This window comes from Jaculus jaculus, chromosome 15, assembly GCF_020740685.1.
Source record: "Jaculus jaculus isolate mJacJac1 chromosome 15, mJacJac1.mat.Y.cur, whole genome shotgun sequence".
Taxonomy (NCBI): domain Eukaryota; kingdom Metazoa; phylum Chordata; class Mammalia; order Rodentia; family Dipodidae; genus Jaculus; species Jaculus jaculus.
The window spans coordinates 36,667,447-36,681,234 of record NC_059116.1 but is presented as its reverse complement, the minus strand read 5'-3'; the positions used below and the strand labels follow the sequence as shown (position 1 = coordinate 36,681,234).

General features: G+C 50.2%; 1 protein-coding gene across 5 annotated transcripts in view; it reads right to left on the bottom strand.

Annotated features, from left to right (window-relative positions):
• The window catches only part of Uhrf1 (ubiquitin like with PHD and ring finger domains 1), a 39,145-nt gene that overhangs the window by 6,018 nt on the left and 19,339 nt on the right, over positions 1-13,788 (bottom strand). For 3 of the 5 annotated variants that reach the window (XM_045135045.1, XM_045135046.1, XM_045135047.1), the window contains exons 3-11: positions 12,332-12,580; positions 11,433-11,593; positions 9,233-9,448; positions 8,235-8,335; positions 7,947-8,157; positions 3,526-3,649; positions 3,337-3,444; positions 2,591-2,695; positions 853-959 (exon numbers count right to left, since the gene is read on the bottom strand). In XM_045135045.1, the coding sequence (XP_044990980.1) occupies positions 853-959; positions 2,591-2,695; positions 3,337-3,444; positions 3,526-3,649; positions 7,947-8,157; positions 8,235-8,335; positions 9,233-9,448; positions 11,433-11,593; positions 12,332-12,580 (1,382 nt within the window). The remainder of the gene's footprint in view (positions 1-852; positions 960-2,590; positions 2,696-3,336; positions 3,445-3,525; positions 3,650-7,946; positions 8,158-8,234; positions 8,336-9,232; positions 9,449-11,432; positions 11,594-12,331; positions 12,581-13,788) is intronic. The other 2 variants (XM_045135048.1, XM_004654975.2) reach the window with 2 other exon arrangements.

Genomic DNA, 13,788 nt, shown 5'->3' with positions numbered 1-13,788 from the left:
ACCTTAGCTCTGCCCCAGGAACCTGTGAGGACATTCCAGATTAGGACAGCAGCAGCCTCCATTCAGATTCCTAACACCCACATCCAATGCCAGCTGAGGAGGAAGAGACAGGAGAATTCCAGGCACTCATGGGCTATCTAGTCTAGCCAGATTGGTGAGTATCAGGCTCAGTGTCTCAAAAACAGATAATGTACCTGAAAATAACACTTAAAGCTGCCTCCCCATGGCCTCCAATCATGTGCACCCCCCATATACAACAAAAAACTTTCCCCTCCATAAGCTGGCAGACTCAGAAAATTTGTCACAGTAACAAGCTGAGCAACACAAATAACCAGAGACCTCCGAAGGCTGGAGAGCCTTGTGATTACAGCCAGACACAAACACAAGATGAAGGCCTCATGGTGGCAAGAGGTACAAAGTGCTGCCAGAAGCCAGGCCTTCCCTAGGGGGACAGCAGGCTCAAGGCCAAGGCGACCTGGCTAAAGCTGAGAGTTACCATACTGGCACGAGGAGGCCACTGCCACTAGGTGTGAAAGACAAAACCAACTATGTTGTCTTGTCTATGGACATAAAGCTTTGTAAAACACTGAGTTTTATAAAAGTTTCTGAGGTTGGGGGTGTGGCTCAGTGGTAGAGCATTTGCCTGGCTCGCGAGAGGACCGGGGTTCCATCCCCAAATCTTCTGTGTGGCCTTTTAGGAAAGAAGTTTGCTTTAGTCAAAGACTCAAGCCTTTAGCCAACAGACAGGAAGAAACAAGCAGCCAATATCTCGCACTTGGCCACGTGGCAAACGCAGCATGCCCCTGCTGAGACCAAGTCGGCACAACACCAACCAACCCATACTCTAAGGACCTGTTGGTGTTGGTGAGTTTCTGGTCACATGACTGTTCTGCAGTCCGCTTGTTTCCAGAAAGGTCTCGGCCACCGCTCCCTGTGTAGGTGAAGTAATTCCCATGGTCCTGTAATGACAGACAAGACTGACTGCACCTTCTGCGGGGTTGGAAGTCCACTGGCACGACATGCCACACCCCACCCCACCCCACAAATGAATGTAAAAGAAACAGTGTGGTAAGGGTGCGATATGAGCCATTAGCAGGGCTGCTGGGGATGGAAAATGGTCAGAAATTAAAGTCTACCACCTGACCAACTACTGCACTGTTGGACATAGAATTAAAAGTCAAGAGACACTGAACAGCTGGTACAGGGTACCACTCAGACACCCAACTGCTCATCAGCAGATGAAGACAGGAATGAGGTCTGGCTATGCACTGGAATACTGTTACCCTGAAAGGAGACATCAAATACTTGCTACAAGTCATGGCCTTTGAGGACATGAAGCTCGGTGACATGAGCCCGATACCACAGGCTCCCACTCCCAAGGTCCTCAGATCCAGAAATAGGAAGCAGAATGATAAAGCAGGCCAGGGAGAGGACAGAGCTTCAGTGTGAAGAAATGGAATGTTCTGGAGGTAGACAAAAGATGTTAAAACATCCTTCCACCTGGGCTTGGTGGTGCACGCCTTTAATCCCACACTTGGGAAGCAGAGGTAGGAGGATCACCATGAGTTCAAGGCCACCCTTAAGACTACATAGTGAATTCCAGGTCAGCCTAAGCTAGAGAGAGACTCTACCTCAAAAAAAAAGGGGGGGCTGGAGAGATGGCTTAGCACAAAAAAAGGGGGGGGGCTGGAGAGATGGCTTAGCGGTTAAGCGCTTGCCTGTGAAGCCTAAGCACCCTGGTTCATGGCTCAATTCCCCAGGACTCACACTAGGCAGATGCACAAAGGGGCACACATTTCTGAAGTCCGTTTGCAGAGGCTGGATGCCCTGGCGTGCCCAATCTCTCTAACTGCCTCTTTATCTGTCACTCGCAAATACATAAATAAAAATAAACAACAAAAAAATTTCTCAGTTGGGCATGGTGGTACACATCTTTAATCCCAGCACTTGAGAGGCAGAAGTAGGAGGATTGCTGTGAGTTTGAGGCCAGCTTGAGACTATATAGTGAATTCCAGGTCAGCCTGAGCTAGAGTTGAGACCCTACCTCGCAAAACAAAATAAATAAAAATTTCCTCGCCAAGGTAGAATCTCAGACTGCCTGCCTTTAACTAAGCCAACACACCCAACACTGTGGCCATGACTTCAGATACACTCAGCATGCAGCTGTTTCTTTCCTTAAAACCAAGGACTTTTGATTTCTGTGCCTAAAGGAAGCAGCTGATGGAAAGCCAGCATCTCAGCTCTCATCTTTAGGGGACATCATGAAGTCAAGCAAAGGTCAGTGGAACACAAGCTCTAGCAGCACTGGTGCCAATGTAATAACCAAGACAGTGGCAGGTAGAGCAAGTGGCGCAAACACGCAGGAGATAGGCTAGTGGGCGAGTAAGAGTCACACAAGCACTGTCAAATGGTTGACTTGCTTGGCTAAGGAACCTGATGTGCCTGTGGACTAACTGACAGAGGGATCTGAAGCTCTGGAAGCCAGGCAACAGCCAACAAGGCTGAGAGTACTCTGGATAAGTAGCTGTGCCAGGGGCTTTCTGACATAGACTCAACACCCCAGAACCCAATCATCCTAGAACCCACTCACCACGTCATCCTCATAGCCCCCGGCCAGGACCAGTGAGTACGCCCCATCATTGCTCCGGCCATGGATGCCTGCCACGTGTGGCCGATGTACACCTGACTCGCTGACCTGCAAATGTCACCAAGACACAGGTAAGACCTTCTGCGGCGACCCACCTGGTACAGCCAGAGTATTCATGAGGAAATGGCCTAAGTCTGGTGGCCTCATGGTTGTCTGGGCCAGCACTCACCTGCTACAGGGGAAGGAATAGGATGTTAACCCTGGGGATCACATTTCAAGGCAGTGTGACAAAGCTACCTTCTGCTGGTCAGCGAGGGCCTAGGCAACGGGCTGGTATGAAGGACGAGACTAGGGTCCCCGTGTCCACAGTGAGGGGTCTCTCCACCCCAACACATTGGCCCTGCAGAGCCATGGCTGCCAAGAGCCATCACATCAGGGCAGAAAAGGGTCTATTCCCATGGCCACAGACAGCTTCTTTGTGCCTCCTGAACCCACTCAGAATACACCTGCCTCAGTCTACAGTTCCTGTCCCTCAGGAAGCACTTCAGCCTTTCAGGACACATTCCCTGTCCCTCTAAACGTACTTCATATCTTTCAGGGTACACGTTTTGTTACCTAGAATGTGTTTCTGGTCCCAGAGAATACCCTGAAACCAGGCCAAACCCAAGCTGACTGCACCTTTCCCTTGGCTAGCTGAACCACACAGGACCACTGATGTGCCCTGTGGAGAAGCTTCTGGTAGCCCATACCTGGACTCGAAAGCGCCACATGGTGCCCACAGGGATGCCAGGGATGGGCCCGTAGTGGTTGGATGGGACAATAGTGCATTCCTTGGTGCGGCCCACACACGCCATGCCCTGTCGGAGAAGAGAGAGTGAGCACTAGCAGGGGTGGAGGCGTGAGGGAGCGAGTGAGCGGGGGGCGGGGGGCCTCCTCACCTTGCCCCAGTCCCTCCGTGAGGATGACGTGGCCGATGCCATCTTCGCCTTCTTCTTGCTCGCCTTCAGTCTCTCGCCTGCCTGCACCACCTCACTGGAGTCGATCCGGCAGCTGGGGCAGTACCTGCAATGCCAGGGGTATCGGCTGTCATGTGGCCCCATGCTCAGTGTGCAGGCCAGATGGTGTCCTCCCACACAAATGCTGTGTGCAGAAACATGGGGCCTTTCAGATCTAAAAAGCCACTCAAGTTTAAATCAAATCCAAAATATTCTGTGGGATATGGTGTTCTTTCTGGGGGGTTGCATGTGTGCATGTGTTCATATATAAAATACAGACACGAGCCGGGCGTGGTGGCGCACGCCTTTAATCCCAGCACTCGGGAGGCAGAGGTAGGAGGATCGCCGTGAGTTCAAGGCCACCCTGAAACTACATAGTGAATTCCAGGTCAGCCTGAGCTAGAGTGAGACCCTACCTCAAAAAACCAAAGAGAAAAAAAAAAAAAGAAAAGAAATGCAGACACATGTTATGGCTGGCACAGAGGGGTCAGAGGACAACTTCCGCGTCAGTCTTTTCCTTCTACCTCCTTTGAAGAGGGTCACGTGCAGTTCACCACTCTGAACATCAGGCTTCCTGGAGGGTGAGTTTCTGGCAGATTCCCCAAGTCTGACTCCCTTCTGGCTCTAAGTGCACGGGGATTATTGACACTGGCATTACAGTACCAGGCTCTTACATGGGTCTCCACACTTTCACTTTATCGACAGATGTCTCCCGATCAGCTTACCTCAGCCTTCTCTTCAAAACCACAAATCTGGGCTGGAGAGATTGCTCAGTGGTTAAGGCTCTTGCCTACAACACCTAAAGACTTAGGTTCAAAATATAAACCCAGATGTACAGTGACACATGCTTTTGGAGTTTGTTTGGACCAGCTGGAGGCCCTGGCATGCCCATTCTCTGTCTCTCTTTTCTCTTTCTTACAAATAAACAAAAATACTTTTTTGGGGGCAAGCCCCTCAGACTACCTTGTAGCTTTTTAGTTTCTCAAGGTAGGGTCTCGTTGTAGCCCAGGCTGACCTGTCTCAGGGTGGCCTCGAACTCTCAGCAATCCTCCTACACCTGGAATTGAAGGCGTATATCACCAAGCCCAGCTCAGACTTTTTTTTTTTTTTTGAAAGTGTGGGAGAGAAAGAATTGGCACACCAGGACCTCCAGCCACTGTAATTAACTCCAGATGCATGTGCTACCTTGTGCATCTGGCTTACATGGGATCTGGAGAGTCAAACTTGGGACTTTAGGCTTCATAAGGAAGCACCTTAACCACTAAGCGATCTCTCCAGCTAACAAAAATATTTTTTTAAAAACACAATTCGCAATGCTGGGCGTGGTGGCACATGCCTTTCATCCCAGCACTCGAGAGGCAGAGGTAGGAGGGCCACTGTGGGTTCAAGGCCTGACATTACATAGTGAATTCCAGGTCAGCCTGAACTAGAATGAGACCCTACCTCAAAAAAAAAAAAAAAATTTCCCCACAGAGACAGAAAATTTAACTGAGCACTGAGCTAGAGAGGGAGATCATCTCAAGAAACAAAGAAAAAGAAAATTCCCATTTGATTCCAGAAATAATGACTTTAGTTTAATTTGTTTAATTTGTTTGAGGCAGGGTTTTATGTAGCCCAGGTTGGCTTTTAATTTTTTTTCTTCTTTTGAGAGAGAGAAAGAGAGGGAGGGAGGGAGGGAGGGGGAGGGAGAGAGAGGGAAAGAGAAGGGGAGGGGTGAAGAATTGACGTGCCAGAGCCTCAGCCACTGCAATCAAACTCCAGACACTCACACCACCTAGTGGGCATGTGCAACCTTGTGCTTTACCTTACCTTTGTGTGTCTGGCTAACATGGGATCTAGAGAGTTGAACATGGGTTCTTAGGCTTTGTAGGCAAGTGCCTTAACCATTAAGCCATCTTTCCAGCCTCTGAACTCATTTTTTTCTAAGGTTTGTGTTTGTTTTTTGAGGGGACAGGGGGGGTTCAAGATAGGGTCTCACTCTAGCCCAGGCTGACCTGGGATTATTCATTATATAGTCTCAGGGTGGCCTCAAACTCACGCAATCCACCTACTTCTGCTTCCCAAGTGCTGGAATTAAAGGCATGTATGTACCACCACACCCAGCTCTTCTTTTAAGTTTTATTTACTAGAGACAGTGAAAAGTGGGGGGGGGGAATGGGTACATCAGGGCCTCTAGCAACTGAAAATAAACTCCAGATGCAGGTGACACCTTGTGCATCTGGCTTATGTGGGACCTGGAGAATCGACCCTGGGTCCTTAGGTTTTGCAGGCAAGTGCCTTAACTGCTAAGCCATCTCTCCAGTCCAGTTTTGAACTCCCTATTCTTCTTCCACCTACTGAATGCTAGGCTAACAGGCTTACATCACAATGCCCAAGGCCTCATGCATACTGGCCAGTCACTAACCCTCAAGACCCACTCTGGCTTTACTTTTAAAGCAGAAATAGAAACTCCAAAGGTGTGAAGCCAGGTAGGGCTGAAGGGAAGACCTAGCTTTGCAAAAAATATAAATAAATGAAGCCAGGTATGATGGCCCAACACCCCATCACTCAGAAGTTTGAGGTAGGAGGAGTGCTGCAAATCCCAAAGCCAATCTGGGCTATAAATGGAGACCCTGTCTAAATAAATAGATAAAGAATAGCCTGAAGCATGTTCTGCCATCTACCCCACAGGGACTGAGGCCTTCATGACCCTACAGTGAATACCATAACATCACTGACAAGAACCTCCAGGATAATGAGAGCTGGAGCGAGGGGATAAAAGAATAACCTGTTATGGGCTAGAGAAATGGCTAAGCCATTATGGTGCTTGCCTGTGAAGCCTAAGGACCTAGTTGCAATTCCTCAGTATACACGTAAACCAGATGTACATAGTGGCATGCTTGCACCTGGAGTTCATTTGGAGTGGCAAGAAGTCCTAGCATTCCCATTCTTTCTTTCTATCTCTTTCTCTCTCAAATAAGTAAAAATAAATTTTTAAATAGCCTGTTTTAATTTATATAAAACAAATAAATACAAGTAAGTTAAATTGGGCTTGGCAGTATGGCTCAGCAGCTAAAGGCACTTGCTTGCAAAGCCTGCTGGCCCAGGTTTGATTCCCTAGTACCCATGTAAACCCACATACACAAAGTAGCACTTATGTCTGGAGGTCGTTGGCAGCATCAAGGCCCTGGTGCACCCATACTCACTCCCTTTCTCTGTTTATCTCTCCGTCTTTCAAAGAAATAAATCATTTTAAATAAAAATTAAACTGGAGCCGGGCGTGGTGGCACACACCTTTAATCCCAGCCCTCGGGAGGCAGAGGTAGGAGGATCACCATGAGTTGGAGGCCATCCTGAGACTACAGAGTGAACTCCCGGTCAGCTTGAGCTAGAGTGAGACCCTACCTTGAAAAAAAAAAAAAAATATATATATATATATATATATATATATATGTATATATAAACTGGTGGGCTGGAGAGATGGCTTAGTAGTTAAGGCGTTTGCCTGCAAAGCCAAAGGAACCTAGTTCGACTCTCTAGGACCCATGAAAGCCTCTAGATGCACAAGGGATCACACACATCTACATTTCCTCTGCAGTGTCTAGAGGTCCTGGTGCCCTACCCCCTTCTCCTTCCTCAAATAAAACATTTTAAAAAAAAAATTAAACTGGAGGCCGGGCATGATTGCACACAACTTTATCCCAGTACTCAGGAGGCAGAGGTAGATGAGTTTGAGGCCAGCCTGGGACTACATAGTAAATTCCAGGTCAGCCTGTGCTAGAGCAAGACCCTACCTCAAAATAAAATAAAATAAACTGGGCATGATGCTCATGTCTGTCATGCTAGTACTAGGAGATACAGGAGCATCACTGCTAAGCTTGAGACCAGCCAGGGTTACCAGAGCACCACCCTGTCTCCAAAAACCAAGTAAATAACTTTCATGTGTGTATAACTGTATGTGTGTGTGTACATGTGAGTGCAGATGTGTGTGATACGCAGAGGCTGAGGGGAATGTTGGTGTCCTCTCTTGCTTTTCCATGTATTTCACTGAACCCCGAGCTGACCAGCGAGCCCTGCCATCTTCCTTCTCCACCCCACAGCACTGGAGTTACAGGTGCTAGGACTGAACTCAGGGTCAGTCAGGTCCCCTCAAGCCCTTGTGCTTCCACGGCAACCACTCTCACCCACTGCCATCTCCCCATGACAAGCACTCTTACGGGCGAGGCCCTTCCTAGGGATAGAAGCCCTTTCACATCCACAATCATGAGAAGGCCAAAGAGGCCCAGGAGGCTCTCCATGACCCAATCCCCTGAGGACCATGCAGGCCCTTACCAGCAGCGGCCTTCTTTCACCACCCTCCAGGTGGAACTTGCCAGTGCACTCACCACTCTGGCTCAGTGGGCACGCTGCTAAGGGCCGGGGTGAGGCAGTAGAGATGGAAGGCCATGTCACACTCGTCACAGAGCAGCTGCTTCTCTGGTGCCTCACGGCCTCCACACAAGTGGCAGGCGCAGTACTGGCATGGCTTGTTGGGGTTGTCCTTACAGTGCGTGCATGATGGTCCGCTCTTCCCTGTTAGCCGGAGGGCAGGTGGAGCTGCAATGGGCCACCATGTCATCCTAGGAATGCCAGCCCCCCACCCAGAGGCATGGACAGGTGGGTCCAGGACTCACGTCTCGTGGGATCTTCCAATAAGGGGCTCCCTTCACCCGGGTGCTCAATCTTGAAGACCTCATCCACAAAAATGATCCGGCAGTTATTGAGAGAATCATTCCTGTGGGAGAACATTCCTGAACATCAGCATATTCCAAAACTGGGCAAGACATCCCAGCAATTTATGAGGCCAAGGCAGGAGGATCACAAGTTCAGGGTTACAGAGTAAGACCCCACCTCAATAACAAGCAAGCAAAACCCAGGTGTGGGCTGGATGGTTCAGCACTTAAGGTGCTTGTTTAGAAAGCCTGTCAGCTGGGGTTCAATTCTCCAATACCCATGTAAAGCCAGATACACAAAGTGGCTCATGTGTCTAGAATTTGTTCAGTGGCAGGAGGTCCTGGCACACCTATACTTGCTCTCTGTCTCAAATAAGTAAAAATTTAGGGCTGGAGAGATGACTTAGCAGGTAAGGCACTTGCCTGTGCAGCCTAAGGAACCACGTTTGATTCCACAGTACCCATATAAGCCAGATGTACTAGGTGATAAACAGGTATGGTGGCACAGGCTTATAATCCTAGTCCTGAAAGCTGAAAGATCTCTTAGGCTCTGGGGAGCCTAAGGAACGGTGATCTTGGGCTCCAAGCCAGCAGTAGGAAAGGGACAGCCCCACTTGGTATCCCCACACCAGTCTACTAGTGGTCTCTTAGGAGCAGAAGGCAGAGGTCCTGAAAGCTGTTGCCCAGATAGAGCTGAATTCCTGGTGGATGTAGGGCAGGGGGAGGGGAAGGGAGGGGGGAAGGGAGAGGGGAAGGGAGGGGGGAAAGGAGGGGGGAAGGGAGAGGGGAAGGGAGAGGGGAAGGGAGAGGGGAAGGGAGAGGGGAAGGGGAAAGGGAACAAAGTCTAAGGCCTCATACACCCAGTACAGGCTGGGTAGCTTCCAAGCTAGGTCAGCAGCTGTGGAGGTCCTGGCATGGGGAAAAGAGGAGCCCAGAGCCCTGGATGACACTTTACTCACCCCAGCATGACGTTGGCATAGAGCTCTCGAGATGTCCTGGTCTGGCGCTTCCTGCAGATCTCGGCGTCATACCAAAAGCCACGATTCTCAGGGTAGTCAACATTGTAGTTGACCATGACCAGCTGGCCCACCTCCAGCTCCTGCCAATTGAGGATGGTGCGGGCACGTGCCCGGACATGTTTGGCCTCAATGTCGACCACACCAGTTTCTGGGTAGCTGCAAGAAAAGCCCCTGCCTGAGCTCCCACACATTGTCATGTGGCCCCTTAGGTGGAACATGTATGTGACAATGTATGGAGGGGAACAAGTTACATATAGGTGGGGACAAACACTGCAGCAAGGTGGCCACATGCCCAGATCACTGGCCCCTCAGAAGAGGCACAGCCAACTTTCCCTCTAGCCTTGTAGATGCTAGAAGCCCTGGTGTGCCCATTCTCTTATCTGCCTCTTTCATTTCTTTTCTTTTAATTATTTGAGAAAGGGAAAGAATGGGCACACCAGCACCTCCAGTTGCTAACGAATTCCAGAATCATGCACCACTTTGTGCATCTAGCTTATGCGGGTCCCGGGGATTCAAACCTGAGTCCTTTGGCTTTGCAGGCAAGCACCTTAACTACTAAGCCATCTCCCTCTTTCTTCCTTTGTTTTTTTGGTTTTGGTTTTTTGAGGCAGGGTCTCGCCCAGCCCTCTTTTTTAATGTTTGTTTATTTGCAAAGAAGAAAAAGAATGGGTGCACCAGGGCCTTTAGCTACAGCAAACCAACTCCAGACACATGTGCACTTTGTGCATCTGATTTTATATGGGTACTGGGGAATCGAACCTGGGTCCTTAAGCTTCGCAAATAAGTACCTTAACCACTAAGCCATCTCTCCAGCCCATGCCTCTTTCTCAAAATAATCTTTAAAAAAGCATAAATCTCTTTCTATCTTTCTCAAATAAAAATAATTTTTTAAAAAGGACTGGAGGGATGGCTTAGCGGTTAAGGTATGTGGCTGCAAAGCCAAAGGACCCAGGTTTGATTCCTCAGGACCCAAGTAAGCTAGATACACAAGGTGGCGCATGCATCTAGAGTACGTTTGCAACGGCCCCAGCACATCCATTCTCTCTCTCTCAAATAAATATTAAATTTAAAAAAAAAAAAAAGAAAGTTTAAAACAGAACAACTTAAAAACTTTCTAGGAGAGCCCAGGCGTGGTAGCACATGCCTTTAATCCCAGCACTTGGGAGGCAGCGGTAAGAGGATACCTGTGAGTTCAAAGCCACTCTGAGACTCCATAGTGAATTCTAGGCCAATGGAGTGACAGCTTACCTTGAAATCCACCCCCCACCCCAAAAAACAAAATTTAGGAGAAATGGTGCACAGTGACTGAGGTATGCCAATAGCTCTACTGCCTGCTCAAGACCGGGTCATTATTTCCTCTCAAGAGCCTAACCATAAGTATTTCCTTCTGCTCTGCCTCTGCCCAGGGTGACCGCATGTGGTTGGTCCTTGGGACTGCAGCCTGCAAACTCAACCAAGAGCGCATGAGTCTTCACCCACCGGGACCCACTCAGTCCACTTTCTCCAGTGACGTCTGGAGTAGAGTATAGGTACTGAACTGACCAGACAAGAGGGCCTGGCTGGGTGGGCATGATGCTCAGGTAACACCTTAGGCTGGTGGTAGTCCTCAGGGAGCTTTGTCAGTGAAGGCAGGACTCCCAGCCATGGCCCACTGTCCTCATAAAAGACAGGGACTGTGGCCTTGATGGAGCAAGTGTGAGAACACTAGCCTGTGGCATCTTCTCACATCAGCCTGAGTGGACTACATCGCAGTTCTTGTGTACGTGAGGGACATAAGAACCCTCTCAACAGTGAACAGGTGCCTGGAGACTGTTAGGGAAGGAGTTGGGACAACAAATCCCCATGCACAAGTTTCACTCCCTGAGCGGTACAGGTGGAAGAAAGTTGATTTGAGTACAGTGGTTCAAGACGGGGTGCAGGCTCTGGGGAGCCTAAGGAACGGTGATCTTGGGCTCCAAGCCAGCAGTAGGAAAGGGACAGCCCCACTTGGTATGCCCACACCAGTCCACTAGTGGTCTCTTAGGAGCAGAAGGCAGAGGTCCTGAAAGCTGTTGCCCAGATAGAGCTGAATTCCTGGTGGACACATGTAGGCAGCCTTGTGTTACACACAGCAGGCAGCCACCCACCCCAGGACACTCACTCATCATATTTCACTCGGTACATGATGTCATCCTCCAGAGTCAAGCAGGCACTGGAGCTGCAGGGTTCATCTGGTGAGGGGACCTTCCGCAGCACTTGGACCACCTGCGCCTCAAACCAGGCACCCATTTCGGTGTCACGGGCATCCACGTACTCGCTGACCTGCCAGGAGCAAAGGGGTTCAGGGTTCACACAGGCCAGGCCAGGACAGTGTTCTATCACTGAGCTACAGCCCAAATCCTTTTTTGGTTTCTAAAACAGAGTTTTGATATACATCCCAGGCTGACCTCAAACTTTCAGTCCTGTGGCCTCAGCTTCCCTAGTGCATGACAAGCATGAGCACCCGTGCTCTATTTCCAACATGATTTCCAATCCTCAGCACTCTAGACATGGGGGGTGGGGGGGCATTCTGTGGGGTGTCCTGGCCCTGCATGATGCTGAGCAGTGTCCCTGGCCTCCACCTGCTCCATGCCAGGAGTTCTCCCCATCCCAACAGTGTGACAATCACATGTCCCCAGGGCTGCACAGGGTCCTCTGTTTGAGAAGCAGAGCTTAAAGAACACCCAGGAGCCAGAAGGCTCAGTAAGAGTGACAGAGCCAAGGGCACATGTTCACCCTCATGAGCTCAGTCCCTGGCTACATCTGCCAAGCGGCCCAGAGAGGCAGAACCTCAAGTCTGTCAGGACACACTGGGCATCTGTGGAGAGACAATGGATTTAGAACGTGACAGGCCAGATGACACCTTCAGACCTCAATGCTGGCCTTGGTTTTAATGGGTCACCTAAGGAATCCTGAAAGACTGCTTGTGGCCACCAACATGGTGACAAAGTGCCCATAGGCATCTCCATGACAGGATGGAGAGGGGTTGGACTAGGCACATGTGACAACCTACAGCCTCACCTTATACTGTCCCAGCTCTGTCTCCTCAAATGCCAGCTTGTTGTCACCATCACCATCGGGGGCAGCATCACCATGTGTAGATGACTTGTCTGACTCACTCTGACCCAGGCAGCAGCCAGAGTCGGTGTCCGAGAGCTCAGAGTCGCGCTCCTTGGCGCTGGGAGGAAGCGACAAGCTCTGGCGCACCAGGAGCTGGATGATGTCATTGAGTCGCACATCGTAGTCAAAGAGTGTGTGGCCATCTTCCATCTGTGGGAAAATCATGAGAGTTTGTCCTCCAAAACCAAGTGGGCATAGGGGTCACAGCAGCCAAATTCCATGTCCTGGGCTTGGAGAGGCCATCTCTGTGCCTCACTTCTGGGAGGTGTGGCCTGAATGCCCTCAGCACCACTTGAGCTTTGGGGCCCAAAGGTCTGATGACCTCTCGTGTTAAATACTATGCCTGACCAGGAGCATGGGACACAAACACTGCCTCATGAATCAGCATTGGGTGCCAACCAGGAGATGTGCTTACACTAGCAGACCAGGTCTCATGTAGCCCAGGCTGGTCTTGATCTCAATAGGTAGCCAAGGATAACCTTCAACTCCTGGCCCTCCTGCTCTAGGATGGCAAGTATGAGCCACCATGCCTGATTTATACCAACATACTGAGTCCCACCCAGCTCCAGCCTCGGGTTTTTTTCTGTTTCAGATTGCGCTGGCCTGGAACTCTCCATCCTCCTGCCTCGGCTTCCTGAGTGCAGGGATCACAGGCCTGCACACCCACACCCAGTTTTCCAGTAAATTTTGCTATAGTCAACACGTCAGTCACTTCTGCCCTGGGCTCGGTCCAAGGAAACAATTGCCCAACAAACATCTCTGGTAACTGGGAACATGTGGCTGTCACCTGGGGGAGCCCATGGTATGGAGTGGTGACCAATGATGCAACCCAACAACCTGGGGGCTCAGGATGTCTGTGGGGGAGCTGGTCCAATGTCCCCACAAGCTTCATGGAGAGCCATGCCCACTACATGTCAGTGTGAACCCACAGTCCAGCCTCCTGGCTAAAGCAGCTCCTGCAACCACGATCCCTGCGTGTCCCTGGTGGGTGGGAGCCGCTCAGCAGGTGGCTCCCGGGGAAGTTATCTTTGGTCCCATACCTACAGCCCACCAGGCCACACCCATGGAGGTCCCTTCCATTTAGCTCACAGCCCCCAGCCTCCTTCATCATTCTGTGCTCTTGTCAGTGGTTGTGGGGAAACCCTAGGATTGCAGGCAAGTAGCATCCCCAGTTCTGACTGCCACACAAGTACACAGGTGTGGACCAGAGTCCCCTGGCAGTTGAATCAAGCAGGGCCCTAAAGAGAGGGGGAAGATGGGTTGGAGAGATGGCTTAGTGGTTAAAGTGCTTGCCTTTGAAGCCTAAGGAGCCAGGTTCGATTCCCCATTACCCACGTAAACCAGATGCACATAATGGT